This window comes from Chelonoidis abingdonii, chromosome 9, assembly GCF_003597395.2.
Source record: "Chelonoidis abingdonii isolate Lonesome George chromosome 9, CheloAbing_2.0, whole genome shotgun sequence".
Classification (NCBI taxonomy): domain Eukaryota; kingdom Metazoa; phylum Chordata; order Testudines; family Testudinidae; genus Chelonoidis; species Chelonoidis abingdonii.
This window is the reverse complement of record NC_133777.1, coordinates 19,416,494-19,440,978: the sequence shown is the minus strand read 5'-3', so window position 1 is coordinate 19,440,978 and position 24,485 is coordinate 19,416,494. Positions and strand designations below refer to the sequence as shown.

The 24,485-nt window shown below is 41.9% G+C and overlaps 1 protein-coding gene across 2 annotated transcripts in view; it reads right to left on the bottom strand.

Moving 5' to 3' along the window:
* MYH11 (myosin heavy chain 11) overlaps positions 1–24,485 on the bottom strand; it is a 99,307-nt gene that overhangs the window by 16,567 nt on the left and 58,255 nt on the right. For both annotated transcript variants that reach the window (XM_032793408.1, XM_032793410.2), the window contains exons 6-29: positions 24,184–24,276; positions 21,619–21,682; positions 19,667–19,765; positions 18,710–18,853; positions 16,387–16,482; positions 15,100–15,218; positions 14,769–14,921; positions 13,969–14,142; positions 13,594–13,767; positions 12,918–13,032; positions 11,741–11,934; positions 10,457–10,578; positions 10,264–10,333; positions 9,939–10,099; positions 8,649–8,757; positions 7,870–8,001; positions 6,020–6,226; positions 5,257–5,394; positions 4,163–4,286; positions 3,118–3,289; positions 1,978–2,190; positions 1,449–1,593; positions 1,147–1,353; positions 14–118 (exon numbers count right to left, since the gene is read on the bottom strand). In XM_032793408.1, the coding sequence (XP_032649299.1) occupies positions 14–118; positions 1,147–1,353; positions 1,449–1,593; positions 1,978–2,190; positions 3,118–3,289; positions 4,163–4,286; positions 5,257–5,394; positions 6,020–6,226; positions 7,870–8,001; positions 8,649–8,757; positions 9,939–10,099; positions 10,264–10,333; positions 10,457–10,578; positions 11,741–11,934; positions 12,918–13,032; positions 13,594–13,767; positions 13,969–14,142; positions 14,769–14,921; positions 15,100–15,218; positions 16,387–16,482; positions 18,710–18,853; positions 19,667–19,765; positions 21,619–21,682; positions 24,184–24,276 (3,330 nt within the window). The remainder of the gene's footprint in view (positions 1–13; positions 119–1,146; positions 1,354–1,448; positions 1,594–1,977; positions 2,191–3,117; positions 3,290–4,162; positions 4,287–5,256; positions 5,395–6,019; positions 6,227–7,869; positions 8,002–8,648; positions 8,758–9,938; positions 10,100–10,263; positions 10,334–10,456; positions 10,579–11,740; positions 11,935–12,917; positions 13,033–13,593; positions 13,768–13,968; positions 14,143–14,768; positions 14,922–15,099; positions 15,219–16,386; positions 16,483–18,709; positions 18,854–19,666; positions 19,766–21,618; positions 21,683–24,183; positions 24,277–24,485) is intronic.

The following is a 24,485-nucleotide window of genomic DNA, read 5'->3' as shown; positions in this document are numbered from 1 at the left end:
GTGGGAAGCCTACCTGTGTATCCTGTAGCTGAGATCCCAAGCTTGCAACATCCTTAGTGAGTTTGATTGCCTTGGTTTCTGCTTCACTGAGCAAACCGGTAACATTTTCCACTTCAACCTAAAGAAAAATCACATTGAATCTTTTCAGTCATTTTGTATAGTTTCAATCTCATCTACCCCAGCTATGTTTGAGATGGGTCCAGACTGGACTCTTGAACCGCAGTTTGTATTTGAATGCCAGGACCAGAACCTGCTCCTGTGCTTCTGGATCACTTTCAGAACCCAAGAAGAGGCCTATTTTCCAGTTCAGATGTAATTCAAGACATCAAAAATCATGTCAGAATGGTGGATATTGCCAAAGTTTTGCTAAGAGAATTAGTGAGATTTCAGTGCTGTGGAACCAATCCGCAGCAGGTAGGCATATGTTTGGGCTGGAGGTTTTGGAGAATTCTGTCACAGACAACTTTATTGAACCTCCCTTTGTCCAGTACAGCTGTAGAACAACTCCATGCAAAGGGTGCCTTGCTTTTGTGCCCTACTCCCTCTGTCACACTCCCTAGTTGAGTGGAGAGGTCTATACCCAATGGAGTGCAACTTGTTATGAAGAAATTGATATTTTTTTCAAATGCAAATACAGAAGAAAACCGTATTCTGTTTCCACAGGTTTTTACTACATAACATACAGAGGCCTGGTCTACACTGAGGGGGGGGATTGATCTAAGTTATGCAACTTCAGCTACATGAATAACATAGCTGAAGTCAACATACTTTGATCTACCTACCATGGTGTCTTCACTGTGATAGGTCGACTGCTGACGCTCCCCCGTAGACTTTGCCTATGCTTCTCCCTCCAGTGGAGTACCAGAGTCGACGGGAGAGCGCTTGGTGGTTGATTTATTATGTCTTCATTAGACGCAATAAATTGACCCCCGCTGGATCGATCGCTCTGGAGGTAAGTGTAGACGTCCTAAGAAGCCTTTTTTTGCTGCATTTGTGAATTAACAGTTCTTGGGAATGGGCATTTAGTAAGAAATAAGTAATGGTTTATACTAGCAATACCATTGTGTGGGACCCAGAATACGTCAGTCACTCTATATCCAGTTGTCCCACTGAGCCTCTCAGGTCACTGAAGAAGGTATTTCTTACCTGTAACTTATGGACTTTTTCATTGAGTTCCACCCGGACGCGCTCTCCATCAGTGTATTTGGACTGTAACTCCTGAAGCTGCACTTCCAGCTTCTTCTTTTTGTACTCCACATCTTGTTTGGCCTGAGTTAATGACCTGATTTCAGTACTCAGTTCAGCATTTTCTTTCTCTAATGTCTGCTTGGTCTTGTCCAAGTTTACTTTGGCCTGAATGCATAAGGCAAAGAAAAATATGTGGTGTAAAAGAAATCCACCATGTCTAATAGATAAATCCATTATCAGGGTAGTGGTTTTCAGTTTACCCGTTTAAATTGCTCCAGCTGTTCTGTTAGCTCCTCCACAGCCTGAGTATGCTTTTGCCTCATCTCCTGGACCTGGGCTTCATGAGTCCGAGTTTCCTCATCCAGAGCTCTCTTCAGCACTGTGACCTCCAGTTCCCTCTTTGCTCTGGAAAGCAATACACACGTGAATGGAACAGCTAGCCGACAATCTAATCACACAGGAAACTCTGTTATTGCACAGCTGTGAGATGATAAATAATGGCAGCAGCAGCAGAACTTTTATAGTAGCACTTTAGAACTATTAGTTAATGAAGTGACTTGTCCAGTCCTACATAGGGCAACACTGTCAGAGCCTGAATAAGAATCCAAGAGTTCCTTGCACTGGGGCTTGTGCTTAGAGCCCATGTTGTTCTATCCAGATGTGCAGATCTTTACACATCACTAGATATGTGGCATGCAATATTTTACTGAAATGGTGCTTTCTGATTTTATGTCTTTTATAATGACTTTGGCTACATTTGTTTTTCTGCCATGTGCTAGGTCTTTATACCTGAGCTCTTGCTGTGTAGCTGTGCTGTCCAAGGTATCTTCAAGTTCTGTTTTCAGGGCCTCCAGCTCTTCACCCAGGTCTCTCTTTTGCTTTTCTGCTTTGTTTCTTGCTGCTCTCTCAGAATCCAAGTCTTCCTGGAGATCAGAGATGTGACCTTCCAGCTCACGGATTTTTTTGAGAGCATTATTCTTCTGAGCAATTTCATCTTCAAGCCTGGACAAACGAAGTATGATGTAAATATAAAAAAATGTTCAAGTATGTTGAGCTGTTGGGAACTGGTGGTATGATTTCAATCTGAATAACCTAAATGAATCCATGTTGGTTTTTTTTTAAATTTTACTAGGAACTGTAATTAATCCACACCAGGTAATAGATAAGATAATACAACGTCTTATGTTAGTATAGCTTAAACTGTGTATTTAAGGGTGAAGTTTTCTGAATGACCTAACTCTTAGTCCTTTAGAAATCCATAGGAACTTTACCATTGATCTCCGTATGAACAGAATTAGGCCAGCTCCAAGAGTTTTTGAAAATCCCATCCTAAATATATGTTTGAATGTATGTGCTAGGTTCAGCTTTTAGTTCATTGTGCAGACAGTCCTAACCAGCATGGACAGAGAGAGACAGAAGTAGATTGGGTGTCCTCATCTCTTGGATGACACAGACAATTGGGAGGATCACTTGTATATGCGGAGTAAGACTTTCTCAACTGTTTGACATGTAAGAAACTGGGCCCCCAATGCAGGAAAGAGATATGGAAGGGAGGGGAGGCTTGGGAAAATGATTGTTGCACCTGTATGGAGAGAGAGTATCCCAGAGAATATTGAGGTGTGGAAGGATCTTACTGCTCAGTGGGGGCTTGGTGGCCAATGACATTTCAAGCCCTGATTTCTCACAGCCTGAGGATCCTGCTTCTACTTAAGTCTATGGGAAACACCCCCCACCCCCATTCATTTCAATGGGTCAGAGGCAGGGGCAGACTTGTAGTAATTTGCAGTGTATTTTGTCTATAACCTGCACTTCAAAGTGCAGAGATCAGATTCAGAGCTGAACTGTCATAAAGTGTGGGTGGGGATTGGTGTGTGCATGTCCAGAACTGGAGTTTCAGCTCAGGCCCTTCTGTCAGTAGGAGTTGGATACCTGGCAAGAGCGGCCTGCAGCTCTTCCTCCTTTTTGGCCAGCTGCATCTTTAGTTCAGCAATCTGCGCCTGCAGGTCTGCAATCTGCTCATGCAGATCACTGGCGTCTCCCTCCAGCTTCCTCTTTGTTTTCTCCAGTTCTTGTCTGCTCTTCTCTTCTTTCTTCAGTCGCACTGGAAAAATAAGGATTCTTGTAAGGGTAGTGAGTCAGCCCAAGGAATTCTCAAAGTGATCCTGAACATAGGTATGTATACAGGGAAAACCAGTGAGATCACTGTACTTCTCCATTTGGTTATATGCTGAATACAAGTCAATTTTCTTTTTGTAGTGATGGCTAGTGACTTGCAACTAGCACACAAACTCTACTTTCTGTCCATCTATAAAATCAGAACTCTCTGCTCCCCAGTATTCTGAGTAGGGTCACCAGATGTCTTGATTTTATAGGGACAGTCACAATTTTGGGGTCTTCTTCTTATATAGGCTCCTATTACCCCCCACCCCATCCTGATTGTTCATGTTTGCTGTCGGGTCACTCTAATTCTGAAGCACTACTTTTTGCCATATTTTCTTTCTTGTGCTGACTCTAACAAAATAGGGACCTCTGTTTTGCTTATGCATTGTTCCCATCCCATAGTTTTTGTAGGTTGGGTTCATTCGCCAAGAAACACAAATGAAACTGTTACCTTTATCTGACTTGGATTTAAAAAAAAAATGATTTTAATAAATGAAAGCCCCGATTTCTAATAAATATTGTAATACATAGTTCTAACTGGCCCCAGAATACTGAATCTGACAAATACCATTTGAAATTAAAAGGGAAAAACAAACATACAAACCCATTAAAATTACAATTGTGTTACTTGGAAAGAGCCCCCCAGGGCTGTCATTAAAAAATTGAGACTATAAATTTACCATCTAGGTTTTCTGAAATGCCAGAACATGAAATTCTGTAGTAATTACCAAATAAAATTTATTTTTTAAAGGAGTCTTTTAAAAATACAACTCAAATAAGCAATTGATATAAAACCACCTTTGGTTTACAATACCTTCCAGTTCTGAAATCATTGATTCATGTTTGTTTTTCAGCTTTGTAAGGTTTTTGGCTTTTTCTTCTTCTTCTGCAAGATTTGTTGTTAAATCACTTATTCTCTCTTCAAGGAGTTTTCTTTCCTTAAGGAAAAAGAGTTTCCATTTACAGATAGAACATATATTATTTTTGCTCATGAAATGCCAATGTACACACTAAAAAATAAATCAGATCTTTTTAAATGCCACATTTCCTGACAGTGTCATGTAGCACTTTGATTACAGAGGAGATGGAAAGTGGCGGATGCTTTCTATGAGATTAACTAGACTCATAGATTCTTTATACCCACTCTATGCTAGCAAGTACTTGGGCACCAATTCAGGAAAGTATTTTAACACATGCATACTTCCAGTGCATTTCTGAATCATGGCCTTAGGGTTTATGGGTGAAATTCCTTCTGGCCAGAGGACGAGCACAAGGCCTATGCATAATTAAAGCCCTCAAAATAGGATGTAAGTGTTGCATGAAGTGCTGGCCCTCTGCACGAGGTAACTCTACATACTTAGCTTGATCCATAAGAAGTTGTACCAGTTATCCCAGATTGGGAGGAACACACAGATATCCTTTAGCAAATGTTATTGCACATCTGTCTTTTATCTCTTAGTATTCAGTTGTTTTAGAAAGCAGGTGGTATGGACATCCATGGAGATGGCACCAAGACGTAGCAGTAATATATTTAAACAACAGTTAGATGATTATGTACAATTTTACAAGTTAAAAGGAATTAGTGAGTTTTGTGCATAGGGGGAGCTGTCTGCTCTTTCTAGGAGCTAAAAGGGAATGTTTCCACTGATCTTGTTTAACTGCTATGGGGATTTTTGCTTGGAGATATTTTTGCCATTAGAGGTCTCAAAAAGCCAACAACATTTAGATTTTTTAATAGTCTAGGATAAACATGACAATGTTGTCACCAGCCCATTCCAGACACAAAGGGCTTATGGCCTGCTAGCTATGTGACTATGAAGAGCTAAGTTATTGTTACCACCAAAGCTGAAGAGGAGATCTTTTCATCTTACATTGATTTTGTGCTAAAACTGGGGCTATGACACTGACCTTGGTCAGCTTGTTGTTCTGATCATCCATTACGAGAATGTCATCTTCCATTTTCTTTATCTTGGCCTCTGCTGTTACTTTCTCAAGTTGTAGTTTTTGCCTTGCAGCTTCTTCTTCTTCCAGCTGGTCCTCAAGGTCCTTTTTGGTGGGGAAAAAAAGCCCCCAAAAACATGAATTCTAGAATGAATGTACTACAGGGCCTATTTTAGGCCTGCTCAAACCTATGTGGGCATATTAAAAGCTTTTCTAGTTTTAAGGAATGGGTGACCCACAAGGGTCTTGACAATACAGAAGGAAAGATTTAGTAATCTAGCCATTTAGAAAAGAAACTCTAAATATTTTAAATTGGGATAGGGGAAGAATGTGCCTGTCTACTATAAAGAATTACATGGAGGGGAAAACAGCAAAAATGCATTCCTACTCCTGTGTAGCACAGGGGTTCTCAAACTGGGGGTTGTGACCCCTCAGGGGGCTACGAGGTTATTACATGGGGGGTTCCGAGCTGTCAGCCTCCACCCCAAACCCCTCTCTGCCTCCAGCATTTATAATAGTGTAATGTAAAAAAGGTTTTTTAATTTATAAGGAGGGTCGCATTCAGAGGCTTGCTGTGTGAAGGGGGTCACCAATACAAATGTTTGAGAACCACTGGTATAGCAGATACATATTCCACAAAGTACTATATAGCAGCTACTTTCATATGATCAGTAGTTGCCAATTTTGTCAGCAAGGTGCAATTGTATGAGCTGAACATAGGTTACAGTACCAGCATTTGTTGTTGCATCTTTTTCTTCTCAGTTTGCAACTGATGACTGCGTTCCTCCTCCTCTTCAATCCTGGCCTCCATTTCATGCAGGATCTCCTCCAGCTCTTGCTTCTTAGCAGCTAGGCGGACTCTCATCTCTTCAGCTTCAGCATACAGTTCGGTCTCGGCCTGAAGCTGTTCCTGAAGGAGATTCTTTTCTTCACACAGCTAAGCAGATAAATGGATATGCATTTAAAACTTAGCTCACAAGTTACCCAGTGCTGCATTCTTTAAGAAATATGTGGACAAATTGGAGAGACTATCCAGAGAAGAGCAACCAGAGTAATATAAAGTTTAGAAAACCTGACCTATGAGGAAAGGTTAAAAAAATTGGGGCTTGCTCACTCTTGAGAAAAGAAGACTGAGTGGTGACGTGTTAAGTCAGATATGTTACAGGCTGTTATAAAGAGGACGATGACTTACTGTTTTCCATGTCCACCAAAGGTTATGTGATGGGGCAAGGCCAGATGGCTACAGTAAAGTACTGAGGAACAGGTATGTTAGCCCCAGGCTAAACAAATCCCTAGTACGATGGTAATCAAACGGCAGTTGCTCCAGGTTAATCAAGGCACCTGGGGCCAATTAAGATCTTTCTAGAAGGCAGTGGAGATAGCTACATAAATAGAACACCTGCAGCCAATCAAGGCAGGCTAATCAGGTCACCTGGGTTTAAAAAGGAGCTCACTCTAGTCAGGCAGGCAGGAGTCAGAGGAGAGGAAGTGTGTGTTAGGAGCAAGAGGTACAAGGAACTGAGACTGAGAGGGTGTGCTACTGGAGGATTGAGGAATTATCAGACAATGAAGCATTATCAGACACCAGAAGGAAGGTCCTGTGGTGAGGATTAAGAAGGTGGTTGGAGGAGGCCATGGGGAAATAGCCCAGGGAGTTGTAGCTGTCATGCAGCTGTTACAGGAGGCACTATAGACAGCTGCAATCCACAGGGTCCTGGGCTGGAACCCAGAGTAGAGGGCGGGCCTGGGTTCCCCCCAAACCTTGCAACTCCTGATCAGACACAGGAGGAGATGACCCAGACTGTAGGTTCCACCAGAGGGGAAGATCACTTAAGTGAGCAAATCCACCAGTAACTGCAGGACCCACCAAGGTAAAGGAGGAACTTTGTCACAGTAGGACAGGAAGTAATCAGTTTAATTTGCATCAAGAGATATTTAGATTAGATATTAGAAGAAGCTTTCTAATTAGAAGAGTAGTTAAACTCAGGAATAAGTTTCTAAGGTAAATTGTGAAATCCTCATCATTGGAGCTTTTTAAGAACAAGCATTTGTCTAAACTATCAGGGATGGTCTAGGTTTACCTGATCCTGTCTCAGTGCAGGAGGCTGAATAGATGATGTTGTGAGCTCCCTTCCAGCCCTATATTTCTATGAGGGAGCGACAGCTCAGTGGTTTGAGCATTGGCCTACTAAACCCAGGGTTGTGAATTCAATCCTTGAGGGGGCCACTTAAGGATCTGGGGCAAAATCAGTACTTGGTCCTGCTAGTGGAGGAAGGGGGCTGGACACAATGACCTTTCAGGGTCCCTTCCAGCTCTACGAGATAGGTATATCTCCATATATACATAGTCCGTGGTTCTCATAGACGGCCACTGAATAGAGATTAGTACACTGATAGGAGGTTTAGGGGTCCAGGCTCTTGAAGTCTGGTGGTGGACTGCAGTGTGCTTTGGTTCAGGTCCATTGACAGTAAGAGGATCATAAGGAGAATAGACCCTTTTGCTGGTATTGTGTAACATTTAATAAGCTTCTAAAAATAAAAAAAATTGAAAGTTTCCAGTGGTCCACAACTGTATGTCACCTGATTGTGTTTCAGCTCCAGTTCCTTCAATTCACTCTCTGCTTTTTGTTGTCTTTCCTTCGTTCTCTGTAGCTCCTCATCTTTGGCCTGCATTTCTTCCTCTTGGCGGGTGACTTGTAAGAGTGGTTTCACCTGAAAAACCAAGTACGAATGTTCCTTTTCAGCATTTACTTTAGTGAATGCAATATTTATCAAGGATGCCAGACTGACAGCCCTGTGGATGAACTTTTGTATTATGAAGGTAGTGGAGAAATACAGCACAGTCAGTTCCAGTGCAAGCTTCCCCGCACCACTGAGCTTCAGCAATGCTGAAAGGCCACTTCTCTGTTAAAAAGGCTATTTCATTCTTTGGGTCATGTCAGTCCTTTGACTCTCTGAGACTTATCATGAAACGGGACAGTTAGAACAAGATATGATGGGGGTTGTGATGCAGGGCACCTCTTCACTAACGCATTTCAGTTTCTGATATGAAATTAAAGATTTAAACATGCTAATTCTTCTTGTGTGAATCCTTTTCAGGGGCTTATTTTCATCATCTGAATAAAGACAGATTGAGCCATACTTTTCTAGAGATATGTTCAAAACATTCCAGAGATATGTTCAAAACTTTTCTGATAATGAGCCCATCTTAAACAGTCTGAAATCAGTGATTACAACGGACTTGGGAGCAGGACCTATAGGTCAGTAAGAGTCCTTTCTCCTAACATGACTTGGAATCCTAGACAAATGTCTCTCATTTGGAAGGCTGAAGAGAAATTCACTGAATGACAATCACTTACTTTAGTGAACAGTCTCCACCATTGCCAGTTCCTTAGCTTCAGGTAAGCAGAACAGTTTCTCTGAATGACCCTCATTGCTGTTAACTGCTGCTGTTTCTTGGCAAAGGCCCTATAATTAAATACAAAGCAACTTCCTTCAAATAATCTGATAATAGTGAGCACAAGTTGTCTGCACAATACATTTCAAACAAAGCAACGCTGGTGCACGAATCTGTGTAAAAGTTTGAGATGTCTGGTGCAAACTCTCACTTTAAAAGTCTCTCATTATTTGTGGAACCCATAGGAAAGGTAGTAATTTTATCTGTCTTTTCAATATTTTATTCTGCTGTTTTTAGAATGGCTTAATTGTAGAGATAGGATCAAACCACAAAATCCAGATCTGAGTAGGGACATCTCCAGAATCCTGGGTATGCAGGCACTCGGATCTTGGCTTTTTATTCAGGTCAGCACTCCAGACACCAGCGCTCCAAGCATGTGCCTGGGGTGGAAGCTGCAGGGGGCACCCTGCCGGTCCCTGCGAGGGTGGCAGTCAGACAACCTTCGGCGGTAATTCAGCGGATTCGGTGGCAATTCAGTGGCAGGTACACTGAATCCGCAGGACCAGCGGACCTCCCGCAGGCAAGGTGCTGAAGGCAGCCTGCCTGCCATGCTTGGGGTGGCAAAAAAGATAGAGCCGCCCCTGATTCAGGTCCATCATTCTTTAATCATACCATATTTAAAATTGTTTGTTTGCTCAGAAATCTGAGGGCCTTGATGGCAGGGCCTAAGGGAAGAACCTTTATTGTTAATATTTAAAAAATGGGGGGCTTTTACCTCTTAGAGTGCTTGGCTGGTTTAAAATTAATTGGGAGTATGGTCAGGTGCCTCAGTACCCAGTGCTTCAGGCCCAAGCTCTGTATCAATGGGGTTTAACACTTTACAAATGGCATCAGCTTTATTATTTATATTTATTATTTGTATTATGGTAGCATCTAGCATTCCTAGTCATGGACCAGAACTCTATGTCCCCTGGCACAAGACAAATACAGAACAAAAAGACAGTCCTTGCAGTTTACAGTCTGAGTAGTTGAAGTACATATATTCTATGTAATTGATCTTATTAGATTCTTAAGGGGAAGGAGTATGTCCTCTTATGTACATGTACTGCACCTGATACCTTTGCATTACAGTGGCACCTACAATGTCACAATAACTATAAACCTCATTTAAAAAAAAAAAAGCCTCACGTTGCAATGCAGGTAACTACACATTGCCATAGACTTTACTGTGTTTCTGACAATGCAGTCTTACTTTCTTGCCAGGTAGCCTCGACTTTGAGCCTGGAAAGCAATAATAATATCTGTGATTTTCAAGTCCCTTTCCTCTTCCAGATGAGCCAGGACACCAGTTCTGAAGAAGATTTTACTTTGTCCAATCCTGTACAAGTTGGCATCAAGTTCTAATGCTTTGATCTATTGGGAGGGAAACAAGGATATTTTGTGGACTCTGTCATTACAGTTCAATCTCATACTTTGCATTGGAATGATTTTTACACTGTTAGCAGAAAAATTAACCATTTCCATGTAAAATGTATGTGACTGACTTTATTAATTTTGGTTGAAAACATTCTGCTCACCATCAGTATACAAGCCTGTTTCCCATCCATAAATCCTTTAGGAATAGCATTTGAGGCAAGAATTTCATATCTGTAAACAGAAATGGCACAGAAAAGGAAAACCACTTATTTAGCACAGATGTAACCTTAGTTTCACACAGATTAATGTGTATTACAACACTCCAAATCATATGGTACTATAGCAGTGTCCTACCGCTGGCGGAATTCCTGGAAGACAATTCTGTTGGGGAATCCTTGCCGGCAGATACGAATCCCTTCCAGGACACCATTGCATCGTAACTGCTCCAGCACTAAATGGGCATCAAGCTTGCCAGCCTATGGAATAAAGACATTTTCAGTTTTAGTATATAAAATAAATGAGGAAAGAAGATAGACGTTTGGAAAGTGTATTACTGGCACAACCTTATAATGGAAGATATGACCTATGAGGAAAGGTTACAAAAACTGGGCATGTTTAGTCTTGAGAAAAGAAGATTGAAGTGAGAACTGATAACGGTTTTCAGATACGCTAAGGGCTGTTATAAAGAGGATGGGGATCAGTTGTTCTCTGCATCCCTGAAGGTAGGACAAGAAGTAATGAGCTATATCTGTAGCAAGGGAGATTTAGGTGAAACTTTCTAACTACAAGGCTATGTAAGCTCTGGAATAGACTTCCAAGGGAGGTTGTAGAAGCCCCATCATGGGAGGTTTTAAGAACAGGTTGGACAAACAGCTGTCAAGGATGGTCTAAATTTACTTGGTCCTGCCTCAGCAATGGGGACTGGGCTTGCTGATCTCTCAGGGTCCCTTCCAGCCCTACATTTCTATATTTCTGTAATACTGTCATTTGCACCAGTGTTCTCCAGGTTGTGTGTCATGATCTACCAGTGGGTCATGGGAAGGTTGTGCATGGATTGTGGGCCAGCTGTGGAGACTTCAAGGGGGCAGGTTTGGAAAGCGACCCTGCCCCACACTCACCCACAGTGGTGGCTCCTATCCAGGGGCTGGGCCTTGGCCTGACTCCCTTGTCTAGGTGTTGTGACCTGTCGTTGCAATCCAGTGCACCAGTTCACAGTGCCACTCACTCAATTTTGGCCTGGCTGTGCCCCTGTCATGATGGAGGGGTGACCAGGCCAAATCTGAGTGGTTCTGTGACCCTGTGCACCAGGTTTAATGCCACTCACTCAAATGAAGTCTGGCTTTCCCTTTGTCATGACATTAGGGGCAGCTGGGCCAAATGTGGGTGCTGCTGTGATCCCATGTGCCAGGTAACAATGCTGAGGGCCACGTCCAACACCATGGACAGGAGCTGCCATTGTGGGGTGAGTATGGGGTAGCTTTCTCTCCAACCCATCCCCACTCCTGGCGCCTCCCCTCTGCATGAGGCTGGGATAGGATTTCCTTAGTAAAAAGTCTGGAAATCAGTGGAGTCTACAGTATATCGTTATAGTTACTAGAACCTGACAAGAATAATGAAACCTGAGCATTTGAAACGTACCCTTTTTTCATGATTTGGAATGATACAACGGACGAAGTTTGGATTTGTGTTCCTTAGGGTAGTCATCAGCTTGGTCAATTGCTCCTTATAGAGTTGCCCAACGGTACGGAACATGCCCTTCTTGGTTTTTGAAGAACTAGGGAGTGAACTTTCAGTCATCTTTGCCATCTGGTCCAGCCCCACTATGCGATCCACTGAAACATAAAAGCAAGTGTGAATGGAACCTCTCAGAGGTTCAAAGGTCTTCAAAGTTCATTGCTTCTGGCATAATTGCACGTATTATTAAAATCTAGTATAATCTAACGGTATATTGTGGTACTATATAAAAGTTTACTAGCAACAGTCAGAGATATAGACAAGAGTAAATATCCGGTAAGATCTACTACTTCTGTATCAATGCTGAAAATACAACTTGTTAGGGACTGATGACTGAATACAGTGCTGTTCAATGCATGGCTATTAATAGAGAACACTGAGCCCTTATATATGGGTTTACATCTACCCTACAAACATTATGCTTGCCTCACAACACCCCTACACGGGTAGAATGATCAATCAGATTAGAACTGGGAAAAATACCCACTACCACCTCTTGATTCCTACCCCAGTGTTGCACACACTGGACTACACTCCCTTCTGGGTCATTTCCCCTGATTATCTCAATGTTTGGGTTATCCTCCCAGTCCTTTGGAAAAATCAGAGTTCTGCTGTTTATATTGTACATACATTTGTACAACTCCTTGTGATTCTTTTAGATTAAAAGTGCTATGTAATAAAAGATCATACTCAAAGAGGCCACTGAAATTATACCTCCTTAGCAATGCCCATGGGGCACTCATTTGAGATGTGGGAGTGAGATATGGATTTTACATGATCACTCTTCAGAAATAAAAACAATATAAGCTGCTCAATGTTACATGTTCAATAGCAGATACATGCTGAATCTTCATTTTCATGATCTTTTTGGATGGCATTTTTAAGTAAGTAATTGATTTGATGGAGCTTAAGCCATACATGCTGTCTCTGAGGAGTACAGTTTAAGGATTTAATATGTTTAGGGGAAAGGATTTTAATGCCTTGTACCTAACACTGATAAGAGACAGAAAGCAATCAGAATAGGTCCTAAAGAATGACAGCTCTTTACACAATGTTACAAGCTTAGCGTTCAGATTCATACCATCTTTCCAAAGGTCTGCCACAAATTTGTCTGAAGACTGATTCAGCAGAGAAGTCACGTTGTCATTTAGTGGATCCATGTTCTTCGTTAGCCAGGCATTTGCACTGTAGTTAACCTTTAGAAAATATCACTCATGTAAAAATCTGTTCTCAGTCAGGAATTTTGATAGTGAGGGCCCTGATCCTGACTGGGAACTTTGGGCGCTATAACAATCCAAATAATAACAATAATGTGAAATGCCCTGTGTAAATAGGATTTGCTCACATGGATTAAGGTTGGTACATATGTGGCTCTTAAAGGTTAATGCACTCATATTTTGGGGGCCTAATCCTCCTGCCATATCCACATCAGTGGACTCCTGCTATCTTTGTGAATTTGTTTGGAGAATCCACAATAGTGGCATTGCTGAGAAACACAGCTTTGGGCTAACTCTGCTCAAATTGAAATCAATGGATTTCACCAGGGATGGACTTCAGTGGGAGCAAAATTAGATCAGTTCTGAGCGCTTTCTATATGTTACAGAAGGAAAGCACTTTTTATTCCAGCAAACTAAGTCACTCTCAGTACTTTGATTCTATTTCTCGCAATCTCTCACACTTTGGCTGTATATTTCACTGTTTGGACATCAAAGAGTTACAAGTTTTGTACAATAAGAGAACTTAGTCCTGTCCAATACCCTTCCTGCATAGTGGATTATGGAGAACTCAGTTTTGTCTTTGAGTTGTTTAGGTTTCTGGAACTTGGCATGACTGCCTTGTTCTTGACACAGTTTCTCTACAAAAGATGTGTCTGTAGCTTTGGGGAACCAGCACTCTTCATCCAGGAGAGCCAGGACACCAGGTGGGTTGTTCTGCAACATAACCAGTAGACACATCAGTCATATGCAATGAAAGAAAACCATCTTCAATTTCCTCTAGGTTATTATTAATCATACTCTGAAACAATGGAGCCCAAAAGTCTAAGGTTACACAAAGCCTCTGTTGGACTGAGATATAAGCATCCCTTATCCAACTTACACAATGTTGTCCCACCTAAAGACATATAATCTTACCGGTCTTTCAATCAGCTCAATGCAAGGTTGCAGATCAAGGCCAAAGTCAATGAAATTCCATTCAATGCCCTCACGCTGATACTCCTCCTGCTCCAGTATGAACATTGTGTGGTTGAAGAGCTGCTGAAGTTTCTCATTTGTGTAATTGATACACAATTGCTCAAAAGAATTGACCTGAAAATGGAATGAAAAAACTGAATTATTACATTTAAAAATAAATGTACAAGAGAAATTTGAATAGTAAGATAACATTTTGTATCTTCTAGTTCTTTTATTAGCAATAATCGTTACGTTATAAGGGAGTAGATTTTACTATCCTAACCTTGGCTTTACATGAAAATTTACATTAGACTCTTACACATGAGGTTAACCAGCTATAGTTAAGTTTGTTTTCTCAACTCAGTGTAATTCTCAATAGTTTTATGTAGGTGCCTATTTATCACTGAAGTAGTACAAGTTTATAATCCACTTAATGCATTCCTTAAATTTCCGAGTACCCAACCTGCCTCTTTACAAACTTCACAGAACAATGTTCAGTGTATTCCCACCCCACACAGTTCTAGTGCGCTGCTTAAGGCCCCAATCCTCCCCTGGGGATGGAGTAGGTTGATCCCTGCATCTATACAGAGCCCTTCGGTGCTGTGCAGTTGCAGAGGGTCTGCCCACCTGGTTCTCAAAGCAGGATGAGGGTTTAAGACTTTTACAAAAAGACAAATAATGAGGCTGACTAAAACCAAAGAGCGAAATACACAAGTGGGAAGTTAAAATGTTCAGATCATCTTGTGCCAAGTAGTACATACCTCAAAAATCTCAAATCCAGCGATATCAAGGATCCCTAGGAAAGACGCTCCTTGTCTTTTTGTTTTATCCAGAGCTTTGTTCACACGACTAAGAATCCAACGGAACAGACGTTCATATGTTGCTTTGGCTAAAGCCTCTACTGCAAAGTCTGCCTATTAAAGCAGGGCAGGAAAGAAGATATGAAATGAATGAACAAATCAGAATCAGATGCTATCTTCCATTTAGAACAGTACATGAGGTGCAGGGGATAGGATTACCCATCCCGCCTCCCCCCACCACCGATTTTTAAAGAAGAAAGTTAGCAGAGTTAAGGAGATCACAAATTGATACCTGCTCTTTGGTCTGGGCTTTCTGAACAACATCTCGTCCAACTTTGATCCGTGGTGTTAGGATTGCCCTCGTGAAATCTGTCACATTAATACCCATCAGGTGACACACTTTCTGTGCAGCTACAATAAAGAGAACAAAATTCTATTTCACACTGGATTTTCTCATGGTAGATCAATAAATGTCCAGGCTAGGAGTATGTCTAATGATGAACCCATTATCCCTCCATTCCATTAAAATATCTTCCTCATGCATATGCAAAAGAGACTCCACAAGTCTCATTCACAACACCAGCAGCATAGGCATTGTTCAGCCACGTAGGGACTCAAGATCAGCGGATACGATGCATGTTAATTTTATTAATTGAAAGCGCAGAATCTCTTTTTCAATAGTTGCAGCATCAGTGGAAATCAACAATGAACATGAGAAGACTGGTACAAATTACATTTACTTAACAGTCTGTGATGAGGTGTGTTTCCACACTGGCAGTGAAATGATTAATAGGAGTCAGAGAGCAATTAGCGCCCCTGGTTGCACCTGGAGGGTGGGTCAGGCCCAATTAAAGTCAAGACCCAGCTAGGGAGGAGCTGGGTGGTTACTATAAAGAGAAGAAGCCCAGACTAGAAAGGAGGGATACTGGAAAGACAGGGAAGTGGTGCAAGTTGCTTTGATGATCCCTGAAACAGAGTAGGAATTGGACTTCTGGGGAAGAAGCCCTGGGAGGTGTTGCTCATTACAAGCACTGGAAGGAACATTGTAGAGCCTAGAGAGGATAAAAGGGTCCTAGAGATGGACCAAGGTAGGAAAGCCAAGGCAGCCAGGGGTCTACAGGAGCCAAACTTGACTGTTCACTGCAGTGGTACTGAACTGTAGAGGGAGGGCCTAGGTACTCCTACCAGTGACTTGTGAAAGGTGGTAGGAACCTCCCTCCCACACACAGCCATCTTTGAGACAAGGGGCAAGGGCTATGGAGAGCCTAGAGACAAGGGGAGTGAAGACTACAGGGCCCAGAGTTGCGGGTCAGACACCTGATGTAAAGTCACTGGACAATTGTTTTGTGGGATTCTCTGTTACCCTGGAAAGAGTTGGACTGAACGTGTCCTGACTGGTGGGTTGAGTGGTGAGAAGAGGCAGGGCTGGAGTCAGCAGAGGTTTCTGGATGAGGAGAGCTTGCTACACTACATTATGCCACACTATTAGGGTGTGCGCAAGCAGTGACGCCACCTTTGACACAGACATTTTATGCTATTCATGGTTTTCAGTTTAAATTTTGAAGAGATAAAATTATACCAGTGTCATCTGGCATAGAAGCTTGATCAGTATTTCTTTCCGTCTTGAAGATAATATTACCCAGCTGTAGGACAGATGAAACAACCTTCAGCATTGCTGTAAAATAAATTGAAGAGTAAAATGTCAGGAATTCTATCAATAGAAATAATAGGCATATAATCAAAAATGACTGTCCCCTAAACAGCTATTTTATAGTGCAGACCATATCTTAAGACAGTCTCTCTCATGGGTTTAACCTCCCCTTCCAGTTATGATGATCAGGGCCATCTCCGTGCCTTGGTGACTGCAACGCACCAGGAGCAACTAAAGCAGTTGCTTACACGGGGAAGTCATGTTAGAAAAGCAGGTGATGTATCTGTTGCTCACTTTTAATACTGTTTAATAGCTGGAAGTAAGAAGAGCAGCCAGCACCATGTCAGGTATTCACGACCACCACTTAGCGCTCTGAGCACTGTTGATGGTTCATGGACCATAGGTTGGACCATGTGTTGTAGTGTGTTATTTTACAGTAATTGTCTTAATATACTTCTAAGAGCAAAAGGATTTGTTAACTTATCAGTTCCATGGAATTAAAGTTAAGCACATGTATAAGTCTTGCAAGATTGGGGCCTAAACATCATCTGATTGAAGTGCAATTCCAAAGGCGTGCACTAACATAACACTGCATTGCCTTAGATATTAAAATACATTGTCACTTTACAAACCAGATTGTCTTTCAGGGGTTAATTCTTCTTTTTGCTAGACTTCTAGACTTGTACAAACAGAGAATGATGCAGCAGGTTCATATTTTGGGGGTCCAGGAATGGGGGATTAAGGGATCAATACAAAGAATTACTATTGATGCCAGTGAGAGGTGCAGGCATCATGTCCTCCTGCATGCCTTGATGGGAGATGAGACCTGCCATCTTTATTAAAACAGACACTTTTGAATCCAATCTGGAGAGGTGCTAAATTGCTGCTATGCAGGGTTTAGCACCCTCAGTTCCTAAGGAAATCCGTGGGAGCTGATGGAGTTCTCAGCACCTAACAGGCTCAGTTTTGATCAATGTGGTCAGTAATAAGATCTCCATTGTCCTGGCCACCAGATGTCACTTCAGGTATGAAGACTAACACAACCCAGGGGGAGCAGGGGAGGGGGAGAAGCACACATACAGTGTCATGACAGTTAAAACCACAAACTGTCAGTTAAGAGGGTTCTTCTATGTCTGCATTTGTGTACATTTTCAAGATAGTTTAGGCTGGTCGTTCATGTCCCTCTGCCCTGAACCTCCAGATAATACTAGTATAACTGCTCAAGGCAGGCCCACTTCCTTCAAATTTAAGTCATAATATTTTGCAACTTTTTTTTTGGTCATCTTTGTTGGAAAGTGCCTAAAAACTAGCTTTAAATGGTCATTAGTAGTGAGCATATATGGAGTTCTGTCACCTGGGATGCTTAAAAGTCTGTCCTTTAATAGCCATGTTTTACCTTTCAAGGCCCAATTTTTAAAATACTACTGGATGTTGACAACAGTACTGATGGTTTGTCATTCAAATGAGTTCGGAATGCATGTGATGTTCCCTCACCAAGCAGCTCTCATGGGATTTGTCACTTCTGACACTGATGAAAAAACCTTTGTAATTCATCAATTACACAGACAGCAAAACATGTAGAAATAATTTCAGGTGATCCACATTTAAGATACGTATGCACTACATATCTGTGTTTGTTCTATGCATTATATTTTGTATATAAGCCAATACAGTTTATTTTCTCATTCTAATGTACATAGTAACTCTTTTCATCTTATAACTTATTCCATTTTCAGTAATGGAACTCTTGCCAGTTTAATCACATTCTGGGTGGGACTTTCAAAGATGTTCAGTTTAGCCATCATTTCAGTGGGGACAGAATTAGGCCAATGCTAAGTGTTTTTGAAAACTTCCACCCTAGAACAACATATAGCGCTTACAGACCAATTTCTATTTTTGTCAGTCTTTTCAAACGTATAATCAGTTAGGCCTCCTTGCACAGCAAAGCCAACATTCACTCCAGACTTCCTGCCGCATCATCCTTCCCCCTTTCTTTTTGTACGCAAAAGTTAGAGAGCTGAGGTGAGGCTGCATCTCCACAGAGGCCTGGACATGAGCCTTGAATAATATTAACTTCCTAATATGAAACTACATGTTCATTTACATTCAGCTTACATAGTGGCACATCTTGAGAAGAATCCATTGCTGTACACGTGTGCACAGGGATTACAGCAATATTTCTTACTTTTACAAGCATCAGCTTATTGCTCTATGTGCTTTACTTGACCTAAAACTTGCTAGCAATTCTTACCAAGCTGCTCCTCTTCACTAAAACCCATAATTGTCATGGCTTCCAAGGTCTCCTGGAACATCTCATCATCTTGCTGACCAGGAATAGGCACGTGGCCATTAGATAAAAAGGTATAGTTGTTGAAACTTTCCAGCAATAAATCCTCTATAAAAGGTGAAGAAAAAAATCAACTTAGAGAAAAGAATTTAACACACACCCGTACTAGAAATCAGAATCTCATCAATTATTCAGAGTATAAAGTCTGCTTTTACGTTCTCAAATCTTTGGATTGTTAAGTCCATTCCCTGGATACAAAGCAGACCAAAAAAAAAAAAATCAGTGGTTTGCCAACTGGGGATTTCCCTTGTGTATGGAATTTTGGGTGGTGTAGAGTTACCATGACCTAAATTTTCAAAAGTTACTAGTGAGTTTGTGTGCCTCCACTCACTAGTAGCTTTTAAAAATGTATTCTCCCAGCTGCCAGTGAAGGTGGAATGGCTACAGGAAAGAGGACATAGCCAGGGCATTTTTGTCCTGGCAATTCCTGATTGCTGCAATGATCCTCAAAGTCAGACATGCACTATATCTCTGAGCAGTGCTGTGCACTTCCTGATCAGCTGTGATCTGATCCATTGTTTCCATCAAGCTTTTTTAAATTTAATGTTTTTCTAAAAAATTCCATATTTCTACTCATTTTAGAAGTCGGCCTTTTTAGACCTAGGGACTTGCCCCTGATCTATTAGTGGACCCTTCCCTATTTGTGCTAGGGTGACCTGTGAACTTCAAACCACCAGTTACAGATGCACGTAAGTTGGGACAGTTCTACAACTCTTGAGTAGAATTGTTTAGAACAGCCAAGGAATTCTCATTACTTATGACAAGGATTGAATAAAATTACAGTTTCAGACATTAAGGTCAATTACGTAACAGCCCTTTACAACTGCTGCTCAGATGTTCAGCTTAAGATAAGTAACTTACTTTTCATTTGTTCCCCAGTGCCAGCAATCATATAGTAAAAGATATGAAATGTTCGCTCATCTCTAGCCTGGCGAACAGCACGAGACTTTTCAAGCAAATCTGGATGTTATGTATGTTAAAAAAATAAATTTTATTGGCATATTTCACTCAGTGCCTTAGTACCACCAGTGGCACATGTTGGATATTAGCTTGTCTAACAAACATGGGTCTGATTCTGCAATCACTCGCTTCCATATGTAGTGCTTATTAATGATGTCAGTTGAAATACTCACAAGAAGTGATATGAATGCTCGGTTGAGTGCTTACTACCATGAGTAGTCCCATTTTATATCTGATCAATGGTGCTAAACATGGTAGCATTCATTACATGTAGGCCAAGGTGTATACAGAACCAGGCCTAATCTGAATAGTTTATATGATATTTGTCATGTCATGCTGTGATGCCATTCTTCCTCAAGAGTATACCAGGATCTGATACCCAGACGGGTTAAATCTTTTAACATCAACCAGTGTCTTCAGCACCTTTCCAGAAGCACTGTGCTCAAGGTTGGTGTAGGAGATAAAAAAATAAAAATAAAAACTAAACTATTTTAATGACTATCTAATCTGCTAAAATTAGAGTTGGCAACATGTCCACATGGCACATGTGAATTGTGAAGCATAGTGCAGTAATGGTTCTTTTAAGCCTTTGGGTCTACATGGTTTTCTGAAGGAACAGGATCAGACCTTTAGTTCATAAGCCAAGAACTTTAAAGTTTGCCCCAGCCTGAACATCTTCACTGCAATGAAAGAGTCCCTTAGCCTAAGCCTCCAAGTCAGTTGACACAGGGCAGCCACAGGTTTTTAACTGCAGTGTAGACATACCCTCCGTCTGCCATTTGAAATGGAGGAGGTGGGGAAAAGGATGTGAAGACCAACTAGGGGAATCTGCAGAATCAGCAGCAGAAAAGCTGTTTGCAAATGTCCAGCATTTGGACCTTGGCGGTGCACTCCAGTGCCAGAAATATTGGCAGAGAACAAACGTTTTATGAGCCCCAAGGGTAAGTGATGTATGGCAAGGCTGGGTTAGCAGTACATGTACAGACCAGGTGACTCCACAGGAATGGAAATCCTCCCATCAGTTTGGCAGAAGCAGTTTTACAAGGGGAAGGGAATTTTAGGTGATTCCAATACATTCCTGCTGGACAGCATCTCTTGTCGGGTTAAATCTGACTCCTGCATCTTTCCTATTGTAACTTTGCTGAAGAAAAAGTAAATGTCTTATGTATAAGTGGTATTGAGATACCACCTAGACACCCCAGTCATGGACTAGGACCTCGCTGTAGTAGACGCTGTTCAAAAGACCGTCTCCAACAGCATATTATCACCAGTGTTTTCTTCGAGTCCATCTATTTTTGTACTTATACGGGCCTCAATGCCACGGTATCTAAGCATCTCATACACAATGGATTTATCTGCACAGCCCCATTGAGAGGCAAGGAAGGATTAGCCTACTTTTACAGATGGGGCAAACTAAGCCACAGGAGTAAGTGACCTGCCCCTGTCACACAGATGCAGAGCTGAATCCGAACCCAGATTTCCCAAGTTGGGGGTCTTAATCACAAGACTTATCGCCATAACCCATGGCTTCTTTGACTGAGACTCTGATAGTAAAGTGTACTCTGATTGGGTGGGATATTCTGTCGTATTTTCTGAGATGCTGCATGGGAGATAGTGTGCTTTGTCCTGATAGCTGAGAAAACAAACTGATTAGTCTAAACAGAAAATGTAAACATGAGAGAGACAAACTGCAGAATTGGTATCAGCATAAATGGAGCTACTTCCCTCCCTGCCCTTTGTTTATATCAGTCTTAGTGATATTTGCCTTTCTTAGACATGCAAGGGAGTCTGCTTATGTTACATCCTTTTGCTCCCCCTAGTTAGTTTCCCACGAAGCTCACGGAAAAGGATACAAGTTTCTATGTTTGCTCCAACAATGTAGCCGGTGACATCAAAATTGATGCGGATGAACTTACCCTGTCAATGAGAAGAGAACATGGTTTGGGCTCTTTCTGTGGTTTATAGCATATTTTAAGAGGCATGTTACAACATTGTCTGCTCTGTAATAACAGGCCCAGTTGCTGCCTTCTGTAACAAAACTCCTGGGAGGAGGCTGAAGGGAAGCAAGTCTCTGAGGTTCTCCTTGCAGAGATTTGCCTCTGTTTCATCTGGGTAGTGTGAAAAGGAAGGACCCAGGTCTGGCAGGCTGGGGGCCAGTTCACAAACCCTATGGATCCTGCAAGTGGCCAGGGAATTTATAGTTCCGCCTGGATTTCTGCAAGGCCAGTGGAGGGATGGTGTGAATCCTTTCTTTCTCTTCAACACAGATCCCTGGAGCATTAGAAAGGTATCTTCAGAGTTGGCGGGACAGGCAGGGAAATACTGTGGCAGCAGCTGATTATTCAACACAAGAGAGGACTCTCCACATGCTGATCAGGGTACAGACAGAGGTGAAAGTAAGCCGGTCCGGTCCAGTACACCGTGCCGGACTGCACTGGCTTCCACGGCAGGCAGCCCAGAGCCATTTAAATCCCGCCCGCAGCTCTGGCGGCCGGGCTGGAGCTGGGATTTAAAGGGCTCAGATCACCTGAGGCTGCAGGCAGCCCAGAGCCCTTTAAATCCCACCTGCAGCTTCGGTGGCCTGGCTGGGGCCGGGATTTAAAGGGCTCAGAGCTCCCGCGGCTGCAGGGAACCCAGAGCCCTTTGAATCCCACCTGTGGCTCCAGCAGCCGGACTGGTGCCTGATTTAAAGGGCTCGGAGCTCCCCGCAGCCACGGGAGTTCTGGGCCCTTTAAATCCCGCCCACAGCGGTGGGGATTTAAAGGGCTCGGAGCTCTGCGGCGGCAGGAGTCCTGAGCCCTTTAATTTGCTCCTGAGCCCCGGGGGCTCCCAGCCACCTCTGCAGCTGAGAGCCCTGGGTTGATTTAAAGGCCCTGGGGCTCCCAGCTACTGCCAGTGCCCCACGGCCTTTAAATCTCGAGGCCATGCCTCTTCTGGATGAGACCACGCCCCCTCAGGACTCCTGCAGTACCGGTAAATCCTGTAAATTACTTTCACCCCTGGATCGTACAGATATAACCACCACTATCTTGGCTGTCACTGGAACTGAACCTGATACTTCATGAGCTAGGTCAGGAGAATGAGCCTCACTAAAGGGCTAACAGAGGATTACACCCAAACAGGCTCAATGTTAGTGACCATCAAAATTCTTACTACTTTTATTTACTTTAAAGTTATAGCTAAGCTAATAGTAAAATGTGTTAGGCTTGAGTCAAGTTTTTATAACCCTTCCACTGTTGTAGCATTTCTACCTTCTATTAAATTAGTGATTTTGGGATGCAAATGTTTGGTTTTAACATGTAAATTAATATTCTGAGATCTTGCATCTCCAACTCTTTAATAATTAAAAATAATCAGAAAAAAAGTTTTATTTTAATATCTATTATCTGTGAAAGAATACACACGATCATGGCGCTATCTTTACCCAGAAGCATCATCTATTTTAAGACTCTTTTCAAAAATAAGTGAGACAATCCAAGCCAGTGAAGATCAAAGATCCTGGCCCATACGAGACTAAATTATTCAATATGAAAACTGGTCGAATGGGAAGGTTACTGAAAGGAAGTGGGCAGTTTTGAGAATAAAATCTAGTCTGTTTTAAGGCTCGTGCACATCTGAGAAAAGTTGTCTGGTTTTCCTGGGATTTTCACATTCATTTTTATAATTTATTATTGGCACAGTATTTATTGTGAAGGCCACTTTAGTATCTTATCTTCATAGTGTATTACAATAATAAAAAACCTTCAGCAGCATAGCCTGCTTATGAGTGTGTGTTATGTATCCCCCTCTGTGCCCAACCAACTTACAGTCAGTCACTAGTTATAGAGCTTTGGCTCTTTAACTCAAGCTTGTGCTTTTTAGTTCTGCAAGTGCCGGGTTCAGCCCCAGTGTGTTGGTCAAGATGGCAGCCACCACAATATCACACACGCACATGAGGAGGAAAGGTTGGGTTAACGCTGCTCCCGCAGAAGTTACTACTTCATCAAGAGAAGACTTAGATAACGTCAAATTGAAACTTCATGATTTCCCATTCTCTTCCCTATAGTCACTAATTCACATGTTAACACTCCCGCTAAATAAGTCATGCCAGAAGAAGAAAACTGATCTTGTTGGCAAAATGTTCTGAAAGTGAATATTAAGCCAAATAGCTCTCGCAGGGGCCAGGTGCGTGTACTGCTAAACGCTGAGTAAACTATGACACGGCCAACTTTTAGCTTGTTTTGTTCTTTTCTAACATGCCAAAATAATGATTCAGGGAGAAATCCTAAATCCCTTATTTAAGGGAAGTAATTATGGAGAAATCTCTTTTTAAAAAAACCTCCCCCAATGTTTGAGGGTTTTTAGCCATCTGCAAACTTTGTCTTTGTGGAGCACTGATGACAAACACCGTACACACAGAGAGCATTTATACTACTTACAAATCTGGAGGAGTTGTCGTTCTTCACAGTTTTGGCATTGCCAAAAGCTTCAAGAATAGGATTTGCCTGAAGAAGCTGCTTTTCCAGCTCACCCTAAAATTCATGCAGACTCAAGTTAACCTTGAAATAATCAGTTATTTAAATGAAAACAGAAAATGCACATACCTGAGAAACTCAAGATGATTTAAACCTAAGTGTATTTTGCACACCATGCAAATTTATATTTTTCCTCTAGTAATCTTTGTGTTTACATAATGGTGCACTGCAGTCTACTGCTATTCTGTACACAAAGTTGAAGATCA